General features: G+C 43.8%; 1 protein-coding gene across 6 annotated transcripts in view; it reads right to left on the bottom strand.

Moving 5' to 3' along the window:
* Positions 1–24,794, bottom strand: part of IHO1 (interactor of HORMAD1 1) — a 57,100-nt gene that overhangs the window by 14,372 nt on the left and 17,934 nt on the right. For 5 of the 6 annotated variants that reach the window (XM_035275495.3, XM_035275496.3, XM_035275493.3 and 2 more), the window contains exons 2-6: positions 18,925–18,995; positions 10,951–11,125; positions 6,641–6,804; positions 426–474; positions 186–273 (exon numbers count right to left, since the gene is read on the bottom strand). In XM_035275495.3, coding sequence (XP_035131386.1) covers positions 186–273; positions 426–474; positions 6,641–6,804; positions 10,951–11,125; positions 18,925–18,980 — 532 coding nt within the window. In that variant the 5' untranslated portion in view covers positions 18,981–18,995. Of the gene's footprint in view, positions 1–185; positions 274–425; positions 475–5,897; positions 6,149–6,640; positions 6,805–10,950; positions 11,126–18,924; positions 18,996–24,794 lie in introns of those variants that run through there. The other variant, XM_035275497.3, reaches the window with a different exon arrangement.

The raw sequence follows: 24,794 nt of genomic DNA, 5'->3' as shown, positions 1-24,794 counted from the left end.
GGTGGGTCCCACTACCCAGCTTAGTACTAACCCATATAGGGTTAGTCTTCAGGACTATATATACCTATCCTCTCATCTGAAACTCTATAAGGAACCTCACCACTGAAAACCAGGCTAGGGTCAGAAAGTTCATGTTCATCATTCATCAGTGCCCTCTGCTGATACCTTAAACATGAAGCACTCACATGTCTTGGCCACAGTCTCTAAAGAATCCAAAATAGATTGGCTTCTTGAACTGAGATGTTCCTCTGACTTTTCCACAGATGTCTGCAACTAAAAATTATGAAAGAATTCACAACCTGTTGCCTTATTTTAGTATCTTAGAGAATTGCCATTTAATGATAAATTGAAAGCCAGTACAATATAAATATTAAACTTTTAAAAATATAAGACATTCTAATTTCTTAAAAAGTAGCTGTACTTACCCTGTGAATGCTTTCTCTAACATGAGAAACGAAGTTGTGTAGAGTCTCACTAGAATAGGGGGGAAAAAAGAAAACAAATCTTTGTGAAATATCGAAGTGATAAGTTACAGAAATCATTCCATGAATATGGCAGACCTCTACCTAGCATAGCATCAAAACATTGCTTGAGTAGATTTGGAGACTTGACCCTAAGAAACCTTAGTGCCAAGCAGGGTAAAGAAAAAGAGAGAGAGAGAACACAGACTTCCTATGACCACTGCTAAGGCAAATAACTTTTTTCTTTTTAAAGTCCATATTTATATACATATTTATGTATAAATATTAATATGAAAATATTAATTTCTAATGAAAAATAAGCTATTACAGTTATTCCTCAACTATACATCCTGTTCTTAAAAAGACTCAGACACAGGCCAGACGCGGTGGCTCATTCCTGTAATCCCAGCACTTTGGGAGGTTAAGGCCCGTGGATCACCTGAGGTCAAGACCAGCCTGGCAAACATGGTGAAATCCCATCTCTACTAAAACTACAAAAATACTAGCCAGGCATGGGGGCGTGTGCCTGTGATCTCAGCTACTAGGGAGGCACCAGAATTACTTGAACCCAGGCAGTGGAGGTTGCATTGAGCTGAGATCGCACCGCTATACTCCAGCCTGGGCGACAGAGCAAGACACCATCAAAATTTAAAAAAAAAAAGAGGGCCGGACTCAGTGGCTCACACCTGTAATCCCAGCACTTTGGGAATCTGAGGTGGGCAGATCACAAGGAATTCAAGACTAGCCTGACCAACATGGTGAAACCCCATCTCTATTAAAAATAAAAAAATTAGCCAGGTGTGGTGGTGCATGCCTGTAATCCTAGCTACTCAGGAGGCTGAGACAGGAGAATAACTTGAACTGGGAGGTAGAGGTTGCAGTGAGCCAAGATTGTGCCACTGCACTCCAGCCTGGGTGACAGAGAGAGACACTGTCTCAAAAAAAAAAAAAAGAATTCATACATTATATGATTAGAACTCAAGGACATGAAGAGAAAATCAACAGATATTGGGCCATAGTTGAGGTGAAGGGTGGAGGAGGGAGAGGATCAGAAAAAAATTAACAATTGGGTATTACGCTTAGTACCTGAGTGATGAAATAATCTGTACAACAAACCTCCGTAACAAGAGTTTAACTATGTAACAAACCTGCACATATGTTGGGGTCCGGCACATCTGCCGGGGGGCTACCGACCTGCGGGAGTCCCCGAGACCGCCAACGTAGATGTCTCGTTCAACCTGAGGGAGAGAGTGCGCAGAAGTGAAAGAAAAAAGAAAAGCGGAGTCTGGAGGGCTGGCTTAGGCTATCTCCAAGCAGCAATTTTATTTTTGCAATATATTCCATTATATACTTTTCTGAAGTTAATGTTGTTTACCCCAGATCAACATACTTAAGTTATAGTAAGCAAGTTACCCCCACTAAGTTACACCCAGTAAGTAAGTTAAGCCCAGTAAATCAGTTACGCCCAGTAAGTACTTAACAATTGTAAGCAAGTTACAGTTACGCCCAATAAGTTATGGTAAGTAAGTTACAGTTACACCCAGTAAGTTAGGTAAGTAAGTTACCAAGTGTAAATACTTAAGTTAATATTTTACAATGAAGGTAACAAGGGTCCAAAATGAACACAATCAAGCAATAAACCATAAGGAGCCGAAAGTGGACACAATGCCTCCCAAGTCCTCATATCCATAAAGTAATGTCTGTTAATTATTTTGAATAGCATAGTCCCTCTCTCGGTTCCTGCTTTCTCTCAGCTCGACTCCCCCAACCGGGGATCTGTGTCCGGGCTCAAGCTCACCATATGGCGAGGCCCATTTCCTAGGGGCCTCACACGGGAGCGATCCCCACAGATCCCTCACACATATACCCTTGAACCTAAAATAAAAGTTTTAAAAAAAAATTCGCAGAAAATTTAAAATGTGGCGGGGCATGGTGGCTCACACCTGTAATCCAGGCACTTTGGAGGCCAAGGCAGGCAGATCACCTGAGGTCAGGAGTTCAAGACCAGCCTGACCAACATGGTAAAACCCCGTCTTAAAAAAAAAAAAAAAATTTAAATGTAAAAATTAAGGCCGGGTGCAGTGGCTCATGTCTGTAATCCAGCACTTAGGGAGGCTGAGGTGGACAGATCACAAGGTCAAGAGATCGAGACCATCCTGGCCAGCATGGTGAAACCCCATCTCTACTAAAAATACAAAAATTAGCTGGGCATGGTGGTGCATGCCTGCAGTCCCAGCTGCTTGGGAGGCTGAGGCAGGAGAATCGCTTGAACCCAGGAGGCAGAGGTTGCAGTGAGCCAAGATTGCACCACTGCACTTCAGCCTGGCAATAGAGGGAGACTCCATATCAAAAAAAAATTTTTTTAAGAAAATTTCGGGGCAGGGCACAGTGGATCACGCTTGTAATCTCAGCACTTTGGGAGGCCGAGGTGGGTGGATCACCTTAGGTCAGGATTTTGAGACCAGTCTGACCAATATGGTGAAACCTGGTCTCTATTTAAAAAAAAAGAAAGAAAGAAAGAAAAAATTTTCATGCATTCTATTCTTTTTTATTGTTGTTGTTTTGGTTATGTTCTTTTGTTTGTTTGTTTGTTTGAGCAGCTCAGTTTCATTCTTGTCACCCAGGCTGCAGTGCAATGGCACAATCTCGGCTCCCTGCAACCTCCGCCTCCCGGGTTCAAGCAATTCTCCTCTCCTGTCTCAGCCTCCTGAGTAGCTGGTATTACAGGCACCCACCACCGTGCCTGGCCTCATTCTATTCTAGACTCTAAAATACATACTATTGTCTAACTTCCTAATCCTGATGATCTGAAAAGAAACAAATCAAGGGGCAGATGTTTAGGAAAAGTAAGTGTAACATTACTTGAATATTACATATCTCTTAGAAATCCTGTAGTTTTTATTTTTCAGAGAGAAGAAAATTGTGGTAGACTCATTAAATTTACCACAAATCACACTGACAAGAAAGCAAATAAAGAATAACTAGGAGGCAGGGTATGGTGGTTCATGCCTGTAATCCCAGCACTTTGGGAAGGTGGGATGGGAGGACTGCTTGAGCCCAGGAGTTCAAGACCAGCCTGGACAACATAATGAGACACAACCTCTTTAGAAAAAAAGAAAGAAAGAAAATTGGCCAGGTGCAGTGGCTCACTCCTGTAATCCCAACACTTTCAGAGGCCAAAGCAGGTGGATCACCTGAGGTCAGGAGTTCCAGACAGACCAGTCTGACCAACATGGTGAAACCCATCTCTACTAAAAATACAAAAATTAGCAGGGCATGGTGGTACATGCCTGTAATCCCAGCTACTCAGGAGGCTGAGGCAGGAGAATCACTTGAACCCAGAAGGTGGAGGTTGCAGTGAGCCAAAATCGCACCACTGCACTCCAGCCTGGATGATAGAGCAAGACTCCATCTCAAAACACAAACAAACAAAAACCAAAAATTGACAAAAACAAACAAACAAAAAACAATTAGGTGGGCATAGTAGTATGTGCCTCTGGTCCTAGCTACTTGGGAAGCTAAGGTGGGAAGATTGCTTGAGCCCAGGAGGTTGAAGCAGTGAGTGTTACTGCACCACTGCACTCCAGCCTGGGCATAAGACCCTGTCTCTTAAAAAATAATAATAATAGGCTGGGCATGGTGGCTCACACCTGTAATCCCAGCATTTTGGGAGGCCACGGCAGGCAGATCACCTGAGGTCAGGAGTTTGTGACCAGCCTGGCCAACATGGTGAAACCAATTTCTACTTAAAATACAAAAATTAGCTGGAAATCGCTTGAACCCATGGGGTGGAGGCGCAGTAAGCCAAGATCATGCCATTGCATTCCAGCCTGGGCAACAAGAGTGAAACTCCATCTTAGAATTAAAAAAAAAAAAAAAGCCCGGGCACAGTGGCTAACGCCTGTAATCCCAACACTTTCAGATGCCAAGGCAAGTGAATCACCTGAGGTTAGGAGTTTGAGGAGTTTGAGACCAGCCTGACCAACATGGAGAAACCCCATCTCTACTAAAAATACAAAATTAGCGGCGGGGCGCGGTGGTTCATGCCTATAATCCCAGCACTTTGGGAGGCTGAGGCGGGTGGATTACCTGAGGTCAGGAGTTCAAGACCAGTCTGACCAACATGGTAAAACCCTGTCTCAAAAAAAAAAAAATACAAAATTAGCTGGGCATGGTGGTGTGTGTGTAATCTCAGCTACTCAGGAAGCTGAGGCAGGAGAATCCCTTGAACCTGGGAGGTGGAGGTTGTGGTGTGCCTAGATCACGCCATTGCACTCCAGCCTGGGCAACAAGAGTGAAACTCCATCTCAAAAAATAAATACATAAATAATAATAATAATAGCCAGGTGTGGTGGCTCACACATGTAATCCCAGCATTTTGGGAGGCTCAGGTGGGTGGATCACCTGAGGTCAGGAGTTTGTGACCAGCCTGGCCAACATGGTAAAACCCCATCTCTACTAAAAATACAAACATTAGCTGGGCATGGTGGTGGTCGCCTGTAATCCCAGCTACTTGGAAGGCAGAGGCAGGAGAATTGCTTGCACCCAGGATGCACAGGTTGCAGTGAGCCAAGACAGTGCCATTGTACTCCAGCCTGGGCAACAAGAGCGAAAAGCCATCTCACCAAAAAAAATAATAATAATAGGCTGGGCATGGTGTCATGCCTGTAATCTCAGCACTTTGGGAGACCAAGGCAGGTGGATCACGAGTTCAGGAGATCGAGACCATCCTGTCCAACATGGTGATACCCCGTCTCTACTAAAAAATACAAAAAACTAGCCGGGCATGGTGGCAGATGCTTGTAGTCCCAGCTACTTGGGAGGCCAAGGTAGGAGAATCGCTTGAACCCAGGAGACAGTGGTTGCAATGAGCCGAGATCATGCCATTGCACTCCAGCCTGGCAACAGAGTGAGACTCTGTCTCAATAATAATAATAATAATAACTATTAGTAGTAGCAGTAGTATTAGATGAACTTTAAAGGCAAGAGTGCTATGAAATGGTTAATTTATGTGTCAATTTGACTCATCTAAGCAATGCCCAGATAGTCGGTATGTTTGTAAGAGTGTTTGCATAAGAGATTAGCATAAATTTAGGCTGGGTACAGTGGCTCAGCCTATTGGAAGGCTGACATGGGAGGATCACTTGAGGTCAGAAGTTCAAGAGCAGCCTGGATAACATAGTGAGACTCTGTCTCTACAAAAAGTAAAAAATTAGCCAGGCATGGTGGCACATGCCTAATGGTCCCATATACTAGGAAGGCTGAGTTGGGAGGATCACTTGAGCTCAAGAGGTTGAAGCTGCAGTGAGCCATGCAGAGTGCATGACAGAGCCACGGCACTCCAGCCTGGGTGATAGAGTGAGTCTCTGTCTCAAAAAATAAAAAATGGAGATTAGCATTTTAATTGGTAGACTAAGTAAAGATGATTGCCCTCACCTGTGTGGGTGGGCATCATCCACTCTTTTGAAGGTCCAAATAGAACAAAAAGGCAAAGGCAGTGCAAATTCCCTCTTCTTCATCTGGGACATCCAACTTCTGTTCTTGGACATCAGAGCTCCTGGTTCTCAGGCCTTTGGAATCAGACTGAATTGTACCACTCTCTTTCCTGGTTCTCTAGCTTACAGATGGCAGACTTTGGGACTTCTTAGCCTCCATGATCTCATGAACAATTCTTAAAATAAATCAATCTATAGGCTGGGTATGGTGGCTCACGCCTGTAATCCCAGCACTCTGGGAGGCAGAGGCGGGTAGATCACGAGGTCAAGAGACCAAGACCATCCTGGCCAACAGGGTGAAACATCATCTCTACTAAAAATACAAAAATTAGCTGGGTGTGGTGGTGTGCACCTGTAGTCCCAGCTACTTGGAAAGCCGAGACAGGAGAATAGCTTGAACCTGGGAGGTGGAGGTTGCAGTGAGCTGAGATTGTGCCAGTGCACTCCAGCCTGGTGACACAGCAAGACTCCGTCTAAAAAAAAAATCAGTCTATAATTCTCTTTCTTTCTCTTTCTCTCTCTCTCTCTCTATCTCTCTGTGTGTTTAAGTCCTAGGGTTTGGTTTCTCTGGAGAACTCTAATACATGCTATTATGCTAAAATTGAATTAGATTACTGACACTCTATGTCCTATCTTGCTCAGAAAAAAAATGAGTTGACTCATCCACTTGAAAGGTTTACATACCTGTCACATTTGTCTTTTACCCTTTTCTTTTTCTCCTCAAACTGTTCCAAGAGGCTTTTTGATTTTCCAACTGACAAAGGAGGAGGAAATAAACCTCCATCTTTTGTATCTCCTCCAAATAGCTGGGGTTTTGTCTGGTACTTTGCAAAAATGCTAGGTTCACCCTGTTAAATAAATGAAAAAAATATATAGCATTTCACACATAAAAATATTTATAGCATTCACTATTTTCTGTACAATGCAGAATCACATTTAAGTGCAAACCATATTGCTGTAATGTAACATAGCAAGTAGTATTTCCATTTTATTTTTGTATATACCAAAAAATTATATTTAAAATAAAGCAACTGTTTTTATTAATATAGTTTCTGCCTTACCAGCCCAGAGAGATTTTAAATGTCAACTAAAATAGCTTAGAATCAATTGCATAAATTTAAAGGCAAGAACAGAGAACCATTTATGCTATCTCTGAGACAATGTGTTAAAAGTTTTCATAATCATAAGTTTAACTCAAATTGCTGTCGCTCAGCTGCTAGTGAACTAAACTCATATTGATAAGTTTGATGTGGACTGGAGAGTGGGCATGCTGACACATGGTGAGCCACTTTCTGCATTCTTAGGCTTTTGCCCTTTTCTTTTTCTCCTCAAACTGTTCCAAGAGGCCTTTTAATTTTCCAACTGACAGAGGAGGAGGAAATAAACCTCCATCTTTTGTATCTCCTCCAAATAGCTGGGGTTTTGTCTGGCACAAAAATATTCAGGGAGGTCATTTATTCCTTCATATCAATAGATACCAATTTTTGTACTGAAATACTTATCTCAGAGCATACTTCACTAACTTAAAGCACCAATTTAATCTTATTTGTTAAATCCCTATTTGATGCATGTAAGTCTGTATACAAAACTTGATCCCAGGCCTGTTGCGGTGTCTCAGACCTGTATCCCAGCATTTTGGGAGGCCGAGGCGGGCAGATCACCTGAGGTCAGGAGTTCGAGACCAGCCTGACCAAAATGAAGAAATCCCATCTCTACTAAAAATAAAAAATTAGCCAGGTGTAGTAGTGCATGCCTGTAATCCCAGCTACTGGGGAGGCTGAGGCAGGAGAATCGCTTGAACCTGGGAGGCAGATGTTGCAGTGAGCCAAGATTACAACACTGCACTCCAGCCTGGGCAACAAGAACAAAACTCCATCTCAAACCCCACCCACCCAAAAAAAACACAAACAGCCCAGGAGTTCTAGACCAGCCTGGGCAACATGGCAAAATTCCATCCCTACAAAAAATATAAAAATTAGCTGGGTGTGGCTGGGCACCGTGGTTCACACCTGTAATCCCAGAACTTTGGGAGGCCAGGGCCAGTGGATCACTTGAGGTCAGGAGTTTGAGACCAGCCTGACCAACACAGTGAAACCCCGTCTCCACTAAAAATACAAAGATGAGCCGGGCATGGAGGCAGGTGCCTGTAATCCTAGCTAGCTACTCAGGAAGCTGAGGCACGGGAATCTCTTGAATCCAGGAGGCAGAGGTTGTAGTGAGCTGAGATTGCACCACTGCACTCCAGCCTGGGCGACAGAGTGAGGCTCTGTCTCAAAAAAACCCAAAAAGCTGCATCTAGTTATAGGTGCCCCCAAAAATCAAAATGTTTTTGACTGTCAAGAAAAGACAGGTTGATCTCAAAAATTCAGGCTGTGCACAGTGGCTCATGCCTGTAATCTCAACGCTTGGGCAGCTAAGGAGGGTGGATCACCTGAGGTCAGGAGTTCAAGACCAGCCTGGCCAACATGGTGAAACCCTGTCTCTACTAAAAATACAAAAATTAGCCAGGTGTGGTGGTGCACACCTGCAATCCGAGCTACTGGGGAAGCTGAAGCAGGAGAATTGCTTGAACCTGAAAGGCAGAGGTTGCAGTGAGCCGAGATCATGCCACTGGACTCCAGCCCAGGTGACAGAGCAAGACTCCATCTTGGGGGAATAAAAAAGAAGGAAAAGTAAAGTTAATCTCAAAAAATCAAGGATTCAAGAGACTCTGTTCCTCATTTTGGCCTTTACTCATTAACCTAGGCCTCAGAATCTTCATCTCCTTCTTGTTCAAGGACATAATGTAGTATAGTTAGCTAAAGTATACAAAATACATGAAGTTTCTTATTTGAAAAAAGTTCAGCTGGGGGCAGTGGCTCATGCCTGTAATCCTAACACTTTGGGAGGCTGAGGTAGGTGGATCACAAGGTCAGAAGTTTGAGACCAGCCTGGCCAAGACGGTGAAACCTAGTCTATACTAAAAATGCAAAAATTAGCCAGGTGTAGTGGTGGGTGCCTATAATCCCAGCTACTCAGGAGGTTGAGGCAGGAGAATCATTTGAACCCAGAAGGCAGAGGTTGAAGTGAGCTGAGATTGCGCCACTGCACTCTAGCCTGGGCAACAAGCAAGATTCCATCCTGAAAAAAAAAAAAGTTCATCTAAAATAAAATTTATGTTTTTTATTTACATTTTATGAAAACTATTTTTACTTATGAAATTCTCTGTCTATGGAATTTTGTTCTGGAAGCTCAGGAAAAAAAAGAAAGAAATTCTTACAAACAATAGTATGACTAGCCTTAGGAAATATCATACAATATTTGCCTCTCCCTTGAGGTGGGAGAATCACCTGAGCTGAGATGTCAAGGCTGCAGTGAGCTGTGATAGCACCACTGTAGTCCAGCCTAGGCAACAGAGTGAGACCCCATCTCAAAAAAAAAAAAATATATATATATATATATATATAATAATCACTTGACCACCCCTAGGGAGAGGCAGATAGTTAGATAGATAGATAGATAGATGATAGATAGATAGATAGATAGATAGATAGATAGATAGATAGATATAAAATATATATATTAAAAAACTAGCCAGGCGCGGTAGCACGTGCCTATAGTCCCAGCTATTCAGGAGGCTGAGGCTGGAGGACCTCTTGAGTCCAGGAGTTCTGGGCTGTAGTGCGCTATGCTGATCAGGTGTCTGCACTAAGTTCAACATCAATATGGTGACCTCCCGAGAGTGGGGAACCACCAGGTTGCCTAAGGAGGGGTGACCCAGCCCAGGTCTGAAACAGAGCAGGTCAAAACTCTCGTGCTGATCAGTAGTGGGATCGCGCCTGTGAATAGCCACTGCACTCCGGCCTGGGCAACATAGCAAGACCCTGTCTCTTTAAAGAAAAAAAAAACTAGCCTTAGAAATATACATATATACACATATATATAAGTTTGTGTGTGTGGGTGTGTGTGTATATTTGCCTCTCCATAGGAGTGGTCAAACAATTGACACTATTTTATGTTGCTTTGTAATAGAAGAAACTGCAGGCTGGGTGTGATGGATCCTGCTTGTAATCCTAGCACTTTGGGAAGCCAAGGTCGGTGGATCACCTGAGGTCAGGAGTTTGAGACCAGCCTGGCCAACATGGTGAAACCCCATCTCAAAAAAAAAAAAAAAGAAGAAACTGCAAATATAAATGTTTTCATTTCAGACTACCAAGTCAAATGAGTCACTAATCAAGCACAAATCCCTTTAGGAGAGTAATACTTACTGATGTACAATTCTAAAATATATTCCAACAGAATAAGTAATTTTTTAAGGCTAGAGAATAAATGTTGGTTGTTTTTTGTTTGTTTGTTTGTTTGTTTGTTTGGTTTGGTTTTCTTGAGATGGTGTCTCACTCTGTCACCCAGACTGGAGTAAACTGGCAGAATTACGGTTCACTGTAGCCTTGACTTCCTGGCTCAAGCAATCCTCCTGCCTTAGCTACCATACTCAGTTTTTTGTACTTTTTGTAGAGATGGGGTTTTGCCATGTTGCCCAGGCTGGTCTCAAATTCCTGCACCCAAGGGATTCACCCACATCAGCTTCCCAGGTGCTGGGATTACAGGTGTCAGCCACCATACCAGGCCAGAATAAATAAGTATTCTTTTTTTTTTTTAAGATGGAGTCTTGATCTGCAAGTCCAGGCTGGCATGTAGTGGCATGATCTCAGCTCACTGCAACCTCCGCCTCCCGAATTCAAGTGATTCCCCTGCCTCAGCCTCCTCAGTGCTGGGATTACAGGCGTGCGCTACCACGCCTGGCTAATTTTTTGTATTTTAGTAGAGATGGGATTTCACCATGTTGGCCAGGATGGTCTCAATCTCCTGACTTCGTGATCTGCCTGCCTTGGCCTCCCAAAGTGCTAGGATTACAGGCGTGAGCCACCATGCCCAGCCAGAATAAGTATCCTTTATAGTTTATCTCCATAATGACTGTGAAATGTGTGCAGAGCAATTCTGGAAACGAAACTCACCTCCAGAGAATTCTGTTGTGACTGTTTTGAATGTCTCAAGTAAGCACCAAAGTCCAAGGGTGCTGAAAGGGTTTCAGAATTTTCTGGACAGAACTGAGATCCAAAGAGGAACTGGGAATCACTGAGACTGGAATAATCAACTTGATTATTATTCCAGTTGGATGGCTTCATGTTCCTGAAATTAAGCAAAAAAAGTATATTAAATGGATAAATATCCTGAACAAATGAAATCATAGTTCACGGCTGTCCATTTCAGAATATTCCGGGCAGAGTGTTAGCTTGTTCTGACTTTCAAGTCCCCTGTACATTGCTAGTACTACCTACAAAGAAATACAAGAAAATTCTGAATACCACACATTTTTATTACAATCTAAGAACAACCAGATGGAAACTCAAACAGAAAAGACTGACACCATTATTCCTTATATAGCAGCACTGTAGGCTATAACATCGTTTTGGAAATTACAGTTCATAAAATTATAGAGATTAAGAGAATGTTGTCATTTTATTTTATTGTTTTGAGACAGAGTCCTACTCTGTTGCCCAGGCTGGAGTACAGTGGCGTGATCTGAGTTCACTGCAACCTCCACCTCCTGGGTTCAAGTGATTATCCTGCCTCAGCCTCCTGAGTAGCTGGGACTAAAGGTATATGCTACCACACTGACTAATTTTTGTATTTTTAGTAGACATGTGGTTTTACCATGTTGGCCAGGCTGGTCTTGAACTCCTGACCTCAGGTGATCTGCCCACCTCTGCCTCCCAAAGTGCTAAGATAACAGGCCTGAGCCACCTGCACTGGGTCAAAAATGTTATCTTTTTTTTTTTGAGACAGAGTCTTGCTCTGTTGCCTAAGCTGGTGTGCAGTGGTGCAACCTCTGCCTCCAAGGTTCAATCAATTCTCCTGCCTCAGCCTCCCAAGTAGCTGGGACTAAAGGTATATGCTACCACACCTGGCTAATTTGTGTATTTTTACTAGAGACGGGGTTTCACCATGTGGGCCAGGATGGTCTCAAACTCCTGACCCCAGGTGATCTGCCCACCTCGGCCTTCCAGAGTGCTGGGATTATAGTCATAAGCCATTGCACCCAGCCAAGAATGTCATCTTTTTAAAACATCAATCTGTTCATCATTAAAATAGATAAATAAAATAAGGTACATGCATTAACTGATTCAGCAGCCAGAGCATTAAGTTAGATTTAAATATAATCACATGAGATTTTGAGACTTCTCAGAAACATAGTTTTGAGTAAAATAAAAGGTAAACATTGAATGAACTCTATTACAGATCATTTATGTAAATTTTTAAACCCAAATTATATACATCAATTATGTAAATGAGTGTATAGAAGTAATTGGAGGGTACACATTAATTCTAGAGTGTGTGCCTACAGGGAAGGAACAGAGCAGGACTGAAGGGAGAGAAAGAGCCATAACAAAACAATTACAGATTGGCTTTGTTTTGAACTGAATGTTTGTGTCTCTTGAAAATTAATATGTTGATATGATGGTATCATCATATCAACCCTGATATGATGGTATTTGGAGATGGACCCTTTAGGAGGTAATCAGGGTTAGATGAAGTCATGAAGGTAGGGCTCTTATGATAGGATTGGTGTTCTTTTTTTTTGAGATGGAGTTTCACCCTTGTTACCTAGGCTGGAGTGCAATGGCACGATTTCGGCTCACCGCAACCTCCGCCTCCTGGGTTCAGGAAATTCTCCTGCCTCAGCCTCCTGAGTAGCTGGGATTACAGGCACGCGCCACCATGCCTCGCTAATTTTTGTATTTTTAGTAGAGATGGGGTTTCACCATGTTGATCAGGATGGTCTCGATCTCTTGACCTCATGATCCACCCGCCTCGGCCTCCCAAAGTGCTGGGATCATGGGTGTGAGCTACCGTGCCCAGCCTGGATTGGTGTTCTTATAAAAAGGAACACCAGAAGCCGGGCTTGGTGGCTCACACCTGTAATCTTAGCACTTTGGGAGGCCAAGGTGGGCAGATTGCCTGAGCTCAGGAGTTCAAGACCAGCCTGGGCAACACAGTGAAATCCCGTCTTTACTAAAACACACACACACACACACACACACACAAAATTAGGCGTGGCAGCATGCGCCTGTAATCCCAGCTACTTGGGAAGCTGAGGCAGGAGAACTTCTTGAACCCAGGAGGCAGAGGTTGCAGTGAGCTGAGATTGTGCCACTGTGCTCCAGCCTGGGTGACACAGTGAGATTCCATCTCCAAAAACAAAAGAGGACACCAGAGAGGTAGCTCTTTCATGCCACTTCTCAGCCATCCACCCACCCTCATGTGAAGACACGGGAAGAAAAGGGCTGTCTGCAAGCCAGGAAAATACCTCACCAGAAACCAATTATGTTAGCATACTGATCCATGACTTCCAGCCTCCACCCAGTCTCTGGTACTTTGTTATAGCAATCTAGGCAGACTAATACAGGCCTCATCCATACTGATGAATATGATCAACTTAGATCTGTGCATAGGAAGATCTTTTTTATTCTTTGAGACAGAGTCTTGCTCTGTTGCCAGGCTGGAGTGCAGTGGCATTATCTCAGCTCACTGCAACTTCTGCCTCCCAGGTTCAACCAAGTTCCCTGCCTCAGCCTCCTGAGTAGCTGGGACTACAGGTGTGTACCACAACACCCAGCTAATTTTTTGTATTTTAGTAGAGATGGGGTTTCACCAGGTTGGCCAGGATGGTATCCATCTCCTGACCTCATAATACACCTGCCTGAGCCTCCCAAAGTGCTGGGATTACAGGCTTGAGTCATTGCACCCAGCCTGTTCATTAATTTAACAGCAACATTTATTGAGCACCCGGCTAGGAGGATCCATTTTAAAATGTTTTTGAGGGCCAAGTGCTATATTGAGCTGAGATCACGCCACTGCAATCCGAACTGTGACAGAGTGAGACTCCGTCTCAAAAAAAAAAACAAAGGCTGGGCGTGGTGGCTCATGCCCATATTCCCAGCACTTTGGGAGTCCGAGGCGGCGGATCATGAGGTCAGGAGTTCAAGACCATCCTGGTCAACAGTGTGAAATCCAGTCTCTACTAAAAAAAAATACAAAAATAAAAATACAAAAAAAATTAGCTGGGAATGGTGGTGCATGCCTGTAGTCCCAGCTACTCAGGAGGCTGAGGCAGGAGAATTGCTTGAACCCAGGAGGCAGAGATTGCAGTGAGCCAAGATTGAGCTTGAGCCACTAAGTGATGGTGTGAGACTCCATCTCAAAAAAAAAAAATGTTTTCCTTTTCTTTCTTCTTTTTTTTTTTTTTCAAATGGAGTCTTGCTCTTGTTGACCAGGCTGAAGAGCAATGGTGTGACCTCAGCTCACTGAAACTTCTGCCTCCCAGGTTCACATGATACTCCTGCCTCAGCCTCCCAAGTAGCTGGGCACCCACCACCATCCCCAGCTAATTTTCCTTTTTTTTTTATTTTTAGTAGAGATGGGGTTTCACCATGTTGGCCAGGTTGGTCTCCAACCCCTGATGTCACCTACCTCAGCCTCCCAAAGTACTGGGATTACAAGCATGAACTACCACGCCTGGCTACTTTTTTTTTCTGAGACAGAATTTTGCTCTTGTTGCCCAGGCTGCAGTGCAATGGTGGAATCTCACTGATCGCTTGAACCTCTGTTTCCTGGGTTCAAGCAATTCTCTTACCTCAGCCTCCCAATAGCTGGGATTACAAGCCTGCGCCACCATGCCTGTAATTTTTGTATTTTTTAGTACAGATGGGGTTTCACCATGTTGGCCAGGTTGGTCTCAAACTCCTGGCCTCAAGTGATCCGCCCGCCTTGGCCTCCCAAAGTGCTGGGATTACAGGCAGGAGCCACTACATCCGGCCTCTTTCTTTTTTTTTGAGACAGGGTCGCACTCTGCTGCCCAGGCTGGAATGCTGTGGCATGATCCCATCTCACTGCAACCTCTGCTCCGGTGATCCTCCCACCTCAGCCTCCCTAGTAGTAGGCATGCACCACCACACCCAGCTAATTTTTGTATTTTTTGTAGAGACAGGGTTTTGTCATTGTTAGGTACATGGATGTGCTTTGGTCAAGGAATAGGCTGAGGTAGATATCCAAGCCTGCATGAGTCAGCAAGTTTGGTATGCAAGTGCACACCTCCACTTGTTATATAACCTGTTTGTATAGGTTCATACTTGGCTCTATGACACTATTGTCTATAAAAGGCATAACTGTCCTGCTGACGATGTAGAGGGGTCTTTTGGGGGCTTGGCTTGGCTCAGCTCAACATGGCTTGACATGGCAAGCATGCTGGTGCCCAAAGAAAGAGAGAGATGCAGAGCAGTCCATCTTTGCAGACAGACAGGAAGGAGCCAGGATACATCTCGGCTTGCTCGTGCCCAGACAGAGAAAGAGTTAAGCTGTTGACCCTGAAGGCAAGGGAGAGCCAGCGTTGAAGCTGTGCATGGGGGCAGCCGGCTCAAGCAGCCAAGACAGGGCAGACGGTGTGAATAAGCTGCTAATAAGAAAGCCAGTGTGAAAGTAAGCTGCTAATGAGAAAGCTGCTGAATGAAACCATATTTATCTGCCTACAGACCCCTGAAGGTTCTTTCTGCTCATCCACCCACTCCCCTTGGACTTCAGCAGGGACTGAACCCAAACCCCAGGAACTGACAGTCATGTTGCCCAGGCTGATCTCTATTAACATCTGTGCTCTGCCTTCTGTCAGATCAGTGGCAGCATTAAATTCTCATAGGAGTGCAAACTCTATTGTGAACTGCACATGCAAGAGATCTAGGTTGCGGGCTCCTTATGATAATCTAATGCCTGATGAACTGTCACTGTCTCCCATCACCCCCAAATGGGACTGTCTAGTTGCAGGAAAACAAGCTCAGGGATCCCACTAATTCTACATCATGGTGGACTGCATAATTATCTTTCTTTCTTTCCTTTCTCTTTCTTTCTTTCTCTTTCTTTCTTTCTTTCTTTCTTTCTTTCTTTCTTTCTTTCTTTTCTCTCTCTCTCTCTCTCTCTCTCTCTCTCTCTCTCTCTCTTTCTTTCTTTCTTTCTTCTTTTTTTGAGATGGAGTCTCACTCTGTCACCCAGGCTGGAGTGCAGTGGTGTGTTCTTGACTCACTGCAACCTCTGCCTCCTGGGTTTAAGCAATTCTCATGCCTCAGCTTCCTGGGTAGCTGGGATTACAGGGGCCCACGACCACACCTGGCTAATTTTTGTATTTCGTAGTAGAGACAGAGTTTCGCCATGCTGGCCAGGCTGGTCTCAAACTCCTGACCTTCAAGCAATCCACCTGCCTCAGCTTCCCAAAGTGCTGGGATTACAGGTATAAGCCACTGTGCCCAACCATTATTTCAATATATATTACAAGGTTATAATAATAGAAATAAAGTGCATGATAAATATAATGCACTTGAATCATCCTGAAACCATTTCTCCATATCCTGATCTATGTCTTCCATCAAACTGGTCCCTGTTACCAAAAGGTTAGGGACTGCTGCATTAAAACACACACCCAAATCATTCCTTTATCAAATGTTAAATTTAAAGTAATTAGATAATATATAAGTACATATTCTGAACCAAAGAAACCCTTATATCAATACAAACTATTTTTCTATTTTGATATAAACATATTATTATTAAAACAAAAAGAAACTAAATAGCTCAGGATAGAGAAGGGTGATTATTTTTACTCAGCAATGAAACCAGCCCTAGTCCCATAGACAGTTGTTTTTGGATAAACATAGAAATTGCCCTTTCTCCTGTTAAAACTTGAAAAGTATTTGTTTTACCTGAGTTCCTTCCTCAGGAAAGGACCTTCAGGCCTCTCCAAAAAATATTAAATAGGGAAGAGGAAGAGGAGGAGAAGGAAGAGGAAGAAGAGGAGGAGGAGGAAATAAATTTTTTTTAAAAAGTATCAGGCCAGGCTCAGTGGTCATGCCTATAATCCCAGCACTTTAGCAGGCCGAGGCGGGTGGATCACGAGGTCAAGAGATTGAGACCATCCTGGTCAACATGGTGAAACCCAGTCTCTACTAAAAATACAAAAATTAGCTGGGCATGGTGGCGCACTCCTGTAGTCCCAGCTACTCAGGCGGCTGAGGTAGGAGAATTGCCTGAACCCAGGAGGCAGAGGTTGCCGTGAGCCGAGATTGCGCCACTGCACTCCAGCCTGGATAACGAGTGAAACTCCATCTCAAAAAAAAGTATCAAATAACTGAAACTCACCAGATCACTGCACCAGATGCCTCCCTAGTTCTTGTCTTCTTACAAATTTTTACATTTCCTCCCTGCTATATAAACCCTTAGTTTTAGTCAGGGAGATGGATTTGAGGCTGACTCCATCTCCTCAGCTGTAGCACCCTTAAATTAAAGCCTTCTTCCTTGACAATACTTGTCATCTCAGTAATTGGCTTTCTGTGTGGCAAGCAGCAGGACCTAGACTGAACTCCTGGTGTTTTGATAACAGAAACATCTCCTGAGATAAGTTAGGTAACGGGTTACACACATACATTGCAATATGAGTAACATAATCATTGCTCAGAAATAGTTATCTGTTACTTTCCTCTTGAGCTAAATAGAATAATTAGCTAGGCTTGGTGGTGGGGGCGGCAGGGGGACAGTTTTGTGAGCCTCCTAAAATGATGTAGGATTTATATCTTAAATCTATGGGGCCGGGTGCGGTGCTCACGCCTGTAATCCCAGCATTTTGGGAGGCCAAGGCGGGCAGATCACAAGGTCAGGAGATAGAGACCATCCTGGCTAATACAGTAAAACCCCATCTTTACTAAAAATAAAAAATTAACTGGGCATGGTGGCATGCACCTGTAGTCCCAGCTACTCAGGAGGCTGAGGCAGGAGAATGGCTTGAACCTGAGAGGTGGAGGTTACGGTGGGCCAAGATCACACCCTTGCACTCCAGCCTGGTGGACAGAGCAAGACTGAGTCTCAAAAAAAAAAAAAACTATGAAGGCCGGGTATGGTGGCTCACGCCTGTAATCCCAGCAGTTCGGGAGGCTGATTTGAGTGGATCACCTGAGGTCAGGAGTTCGAGACCAGCCTGGAAAACATGGCAAAACCCCGTCTCTACTAAAGATACAAAAATTAGCCAGGCATGGTGGCACATGCTGTAATCCTAGCTACTAGGGGGGCTTAGGTGGGAGGATTGCTTGAACCTAGGAGCTGGAGGTTATAGTGAGCCAAGATGTTGCCATTGCATTCCAGCCTGGGTAACAGAGTGAGACTCCATGTCAAAAAAAAAAAAAAAAAAAAAAAAGAAAGAAAGAAAGAAAGAAACAGAAGGAAGAAGCTTCATGACAATGGATTTGGTAATCTTGGATATGACACCTTCATGAGTAGCTGAGATTACAGGCACCTGCTACCATGTCTGGCTAAATTTTGTATTTTTAGTAGGGGCAGGGTTTTGTCATGGCCAGGCTGGTTTCATTACTCAGTTAACACACAGAGCTGTACTTTTGTAATGAACAGAAGAAAAAAAAGCACAAGAAGATGCAGCAGAGACAGAGGAGAAGAGGAGAAGAGGCTGTATAGGGGTACCTCCATTATTATATGGAGAAGGGAACCCTTAATGGGAAGGGAACCGTCTTTTTTTTTTTTGAGATAGAGTCTCGCTCTGTCACTCAGGCTGGAGTGCTGTGGTGCGATCTCCGCTTACCACAAACTCCGCTTCCCAGGTTCAAGTGATTCTCCTGCCTCAACTTCCTGAGTAGCTAGGGTTACAGTTGTGCACCACTGCATCCAACTAATTTTTGTATTTTTTTAGTAGAGTCAGGGTTTCACCATATTGACCAAGCTTGTCTTGAACTCCTGACTTCAGGCGATCCACCCGCCTTGGCCTCCCAAAGTGTTGGGATTACAGGCATGAGCCACTGCGCCTAGCCAGGAACCCTCTTTCTATGAATCAATGAAACCAGAAAATCCTCTTAAGGAGCAGAGAACATAACCAGAAAACTTACCCAGAGCCTGACGGAATACTGAGCATCTCTTTGATATTCCAGACATTAAAATTCATTTCTTATAATTATACCTATTAGAAAGAACAGATGAATATTAAGAAAGTTAACAGTATAATTTTTCCAAAGATTAATAGTGATTATTGTATGTATATGAGGATATTCCAGCAGCTTTATTCCATCCAATTAGTGAAAATTTGTTACCTATGTGCCAGAAACAGGTATGTCTGTTGCTAAATTGCATGCAAATTCCCTTCTGCTGTTCAATTGCATACAAATTCCCATCAAAAAAATATTTTTTTTTTTTAAGACACAGGGTCTCGTTCTGTCTCCCAAGTTGGAATGCAGTGGTGCAATCATGGCCCACTAAAGCCTTGAACTTCTGACTTCAAGCAATCCTCCCACCTCACCTCCGAAATAGCTGTGACTACAGGCCTATGCCACTACCCCTGGCTAATGTTTTTTTTTTATTTGGAGTCTCCTGCTGTCCCCCAGGCTGTAGTGTAGTGGTGTGATCTTAGCTGACTGCAAACTTCCCCTCCTGGTTTCAAGTGATTCTCCTGCCTCAACCTCTCCAAGGAGCTGGGACTATATGTGCATACCACCACGCCCAGCTCATTTTTTTTTTTTTTTTTTTTGAGATGGAGTCTCACTCGGTGGCCAGGCTGGAATACAGTGGTGCGATCTTGGCTCACTACAACCTCTGCCTCCAGGATTCAAGCAATTCTCCTCCTCAACCTCCCGAGTAGCTGGGACTACAGGTGCATACCGCCACAACCAGCTAATTTTTTGTATTTTAGTAGAGAAGGGGTTTCACTGTGTTGTCCAAGCTGGTCTCAAACTCTGAGCTCAGACAATCCTCCCGCCTGAACCTCCCAAAGTTCTGGAATTACAGGCATGAGCCACTGCCACTGTGCCCAGCCACTAATTTCATTTTTGTATTTTTAGTAGAGACAAGGATTCACCATATTGGTCAGGCTGGTCTCAAACTCTTGACCTTAGGTGATCCACCTGTCTCAGCCTCTCAAAGTGCTGGGATTACAGGCATGAGCCACTGCGCCTGGCCTAATTTTGTAATTTTTTATAGAAATGGGGTCTCACTATATTGCTCAGGCTGGTCCCTAACTGCTGGTGCAAGTGATCCTCCTGCTTTGGCCTCCCAAAGTCCTAGGATTACGGGCATGAGCCACCATGCCTGACCCCCATCACTTTTTTTTTTTTTTTTGAGACAGAGTCTCACTCTGTTGCCCAGACTGCAGTACAGTGGTGCTATCTCAGTTCACTGTTCACCTCCTGGGTTCAAATATTCTCCTCTCTCAGCTTCCTTCATGAGTAGCTGAGATTACAGGCACCTGCTACCATGTCTGGCTAATTTTTGTATTTTTAGTAGGGGCAGGGTTTTGTCATGGCCAGGCTGGTTTCAAACTCCTAACCTCAGGTGATCCACCCATATCAGCCTCCCAAGGTGCTAGGATTATAGGAGTGAGCTACCGTGTCTGGCTTTTTTCTTTTTTTTTTTGAGACAGAGTCTGGCTCTGTCACCCAGGTTGGAGTGCAGTAGCATGATCTTAGCTCACTGCAGCCTCTACCTCCCAGGTTCAAGCAATTCTCCTGCCTCAGTCTCCCAAGTAGCTACTGACTCCCATCAATCTTAATGCCAGGCAAAACCCAAAGTCACTTCTAAAACGGCAAATTTGCCTTCCATTTTCTGCTTTTTGGCCCCTTTCTCTTGCCATCCAATCATAATCTGCTATTAGGAAAGAACCAATAAACTCCATCTTTCATTGCTTGGTACAATGAATGACTTAATCTATTACCTCTCCTAAGAAAACTATTTCTCCCTAGACTAGAAGACATTAAAATTCACACCTGTAATCCCAACAGTTTGGGAGGCTGAGGCAGGTGTATGACTTGAGGTCAGAAATTCGAAATCAGCCTGGCCAACATGACGAAACCCCATCTCTACTACTAAAAATACAGAAATTAGCTGGGCATGGTGGCAAATGCCTGTAATTCCAGCTACTTGGGAGGCTGAAGCACAAGACTCACTTGAACCCAAGAGACAGTTGCAGTGAGCTGAGATCAAGCCACTGCACTCCAGCCTGGCCAACAGAGCAGGACCCGGTCTCAGGAAAAAAAAAAAAAAAAAGATATTGGAATGCAAAGTCAGCTGTGAATTTGGGCAGTAAAGAAGCTAGAGAAGGAGACGATCCAAGATGGCCGATCGCTAACATCCCTGGATTGCAGCTCTCAGTGAAGGCGCGGAGAACTAGAGGATGCCACACTTTCAGACAAATTCTGGTCGCTCACAGAGCAGAAGATCCCCGGTGGAGGAAACACACAGGTCGCCAGCACGACTCTCGTGGCAGGCGCAGCGGTTCTGCCGGCACCTCAGCGTGGCAGCTTTGGGAGCAGAGTAAACAGGTTTGGAGGACCCGGACGGGCCCCCAGCACAACACCAGAGCCCTGCGCAGCGGTGCAGCGCTCGGCGCAGAGTAAACGGGACCAGTTCCCCTTCTGACCGAGGTTTGGAGCCCCGGGAAGGCAGAGTCACCTACTACAGACACAAGAAGGAAGCCAGACAGGAGAATCCTGGGAAGAAAAGCACCATCAGTTTTAAGCCGCTGCTCTGGCCCTGGGAACTAACAACCTGGACGCCCACTCAAGAGACCTAATCTGAAAGTTGGTAAATTCAAAGAGGACAGGAGGATAAATTTACAATGACGGGAAGAAACCAGCATAAAAAAGCCGAGAATACTCAAAGTCAGAATGCCTCTCCCTCTAAAGATGACCACAGTTCCACATCAACAATGGAACAAGGCTTGATGGAGAATGAGCGCATCCAATGACAGAAGTACTCTTCAAGGAATGGATAATAACAAACTTCAGTGAGTTAAAAGAACATGTAGAGATCAAGACCATCCTGGTCAACATGGTGAAACCCCGTCTCTACTAAAAATACAAAAAATTAGCTGGGCACGGTGGCGCGTGCCTGTAATCCCAGCTACTCAGGAGGCTGAGGCAGAAGAATTGCCTGATCCCAGGAGTCGGAGGTTGCGGTGAGCCGAGATCGCGCCATTGCACTCCAGCCTGGGTAACAAGAGCGAAACTCCGTCTCAAAAAAAAAAAAAGAACATGTTGTAGCCCAATGTAAAGAAACTAGGAACTTTGAAAAAAGGTTTGATGAAATCCTATTGAGAATAGACAACTTAGAGAGGAGTATGAGTGAATTAATGGAACTGAAGAATACAATACAGGAACTCCGAGAAGTATGCACAGGTTTAAACACTCGAATTGTTCAAGCAGAAGAAGGGATATCAGAGGTCAAAGTCCAACTTAATGAAATAAAACATGAAGAAGATTAGAGAAAAAAGGATAAAAAGGAATGAGCAAAGTCTCCAAGAAATGTGGGACTATGTGAAAAGACCAAATTTACGTTTGATAGGTGTACCTGAATGCGACGGAGAGAATGAATCCAAGCTGGAAAATACCCTTCAGGATATTATTCAGGAAAATTTTCCTAAACTAGCAAAGCAGGTCAATATTCAACCCCAGGTAATACAGAGAACACCACAAAGATATTCCTCAAGAAGAGCAACCCCAAGGCACATAATCGTTAGATTCACCAGGGTTGAAATGAAGGAGAAAATACTAAGGGCAGCCAGAGAGAAAGGTCAGGTTACCCACAAAGGCAAGCCTATCAGACTTACAGCAGATCTCTCAGCAGAAACTCTACAAGCCAGAAGAGAGTGGGGACCAATATTCAACATCCTCAAAGAATAGAACCTTCAGCCCAGAATTTCATATCCAACCAAACTAAACTTCACAACTGAAGGAAAAATAAAATCTTTTATGAACAAGCAAGAACTCAGAGATTGTATTACCACCAGGCCTGCTTTACAAGAGCTTCTGAAAGAAGCATTACACACAGAAAGAAACAACCAGTATTAGCCTTTCGAAAAATATACCAAAAAGTAAAGAGCACCAACATAAAGAAGAATTTACACCAACGAATGGATAAAACAGCCAGTTAACATCAAATGGCAGTAACCCTAAATTTAAATCGACTAAATCCCCCAATCAAAAGACACAGCCAAAACCCAACGGCATGTTACATCCAGACCTGTTTCACATGCAAGGATACACAAAGACTCAAAACAAAGGGATAGAGAAAGATTTACCAACCAAATGGAGAGCAAAAATAAATAATAAATAAATAAAAAGCAGGAGTTGCAAATCTCGTATCGGATAAAATGGATTTTAAAGCAACAAAGATACAGTGGTAAAAGGATAAATGCAACAACAAGAGCTAACGATCCTAACACCCAGATACATAAAGACTTAGACTCAAGGCCGGGCACGGTGGCTCAAGCCTGTAATCCCAGCACTTTGGGAGGCCGAGGCGGGTGGATCACGAGGTCAAAAGATCGAGACCATTCTGGTCAACATGGTGAAACCCCGTCTCTACTAAAAATACAAAAAATTAGCTGGGCATGGTGGCACGTGCCTATAATCCCAGCTACTCAGGAGGCTGAGGCAGGAGAATTTCCTGAACCCCGGAGGCGGAGGTTGCGGTGAGCCGAGATCACGCCATTGCACTCCAGCCTGGGTAACAAGAGCGAAACTCTGCCTCAAAAAAAAAAAAAAAAAAAAAAAAAAAAAAAAAGACTTAGACTCAATGAGACAGAAAATTAATAAGGATATCAAGGACTTGAACTCAGATCCGGAACAAGTAAACTTAATAAATATTTATAGAGCTCCCCACTTCAAATACACAAAATATACATTCTTGTCAATACCACATCACACCTACTCATAAGTTTAAATGAAACATTGATTGGCCATTATTAATACCCAATTTTTTTCAGAATAAAGCAATATTTCTGTTTACTCTCCCCCTTTCTCTTCCTCTTTCTTCCTCTCCTTTACTTATTTTTTTTTTTCTTTCCTTCTCTCAAAAAAAGAAATCAACTTGTAAACCTCTAAATCCAGGTCAGCAATGTCTCTCTGATTGCTTGATTTCCTTCCTTCCCTTCCCTTCCCTCCCTCCCTCCCTCCCTCCCCCCTTCTTTCCTTCCTTCCTTCCTTCATCCATTCCTTCCTCCCTACCGTCCTCCTTCCCTCCCTTCCTGCCTTCCTCCCCCCCCAAAAAAAGAAGCTAGAGAAGAAAATATGGAGTGCTTTGGGCAAAAGTACCTTCTCACACCTCTTATAAACAGTTGCTCTGCTCATTGACAACCCAACACGCTGTATACTATAATTCATTATGATGATCATATAGCTTAAATTTTATTTTAAAAGCGCTTTTTATTTTTTTGAGACGAAGTCTCACTCTGTCACCCAGGCTGGAGTACAGGCACAATCTCAGTTCACTGCAACCTCTGCCTCTCGGGTTCAATCGATTCTCCTGCCTCAGCCTCCCAAGTAGACGGCACTACAGGCGCACGCCACCACACCCAGCTAATTTTTGTACTTTTAGTAGAGATGGGGTTTCACCATGTTGGCCAGGATTGTCTCCATCTCTTGACCTCGTGATCTGCCCGCCTTAGCCTCCCAAAGTGCTGGGATTACAGGGGTGAGCCACTGTGCCCAGTCATTTTTTTTGTATTTTTAATAGAGACAGCATTTCACCATGTTGGTCTCAAACTCTTGACCTCATGATCTGCCCACCTTGGCCTCCTGAAGTGCTGGGATTACAGGTATGAGCCACTGTACCCAGCTAAAAAGCCCACTTCTAAGTTTTGTCTCTCCAATTTAACAAGAGCTTTCATATTTATCAGAATATATATTTTATATATATATATGGCATCAGAAAATATGATTACCACACATATGGTGAAATAAAGACCATCAAATATAAAATACAGTGAAAT

The sequence above is a fragment of the Callithrix jacchus genome, chromosome 15 (genome assembly GCF_049354715.1).
Source record: "Callithrix jacchus isolate 240 chromosome 15, calJac240_pri, whole genome shotgun sequence".
NCBI lineage: Eukaryota > Metazoa > Chordata > Mammalia > Primates > Cebidae > Callithrix > Callithrix jacchus.
This window is presented reverse-complemented; position numbering and strand designations above follow the sequence as displayed.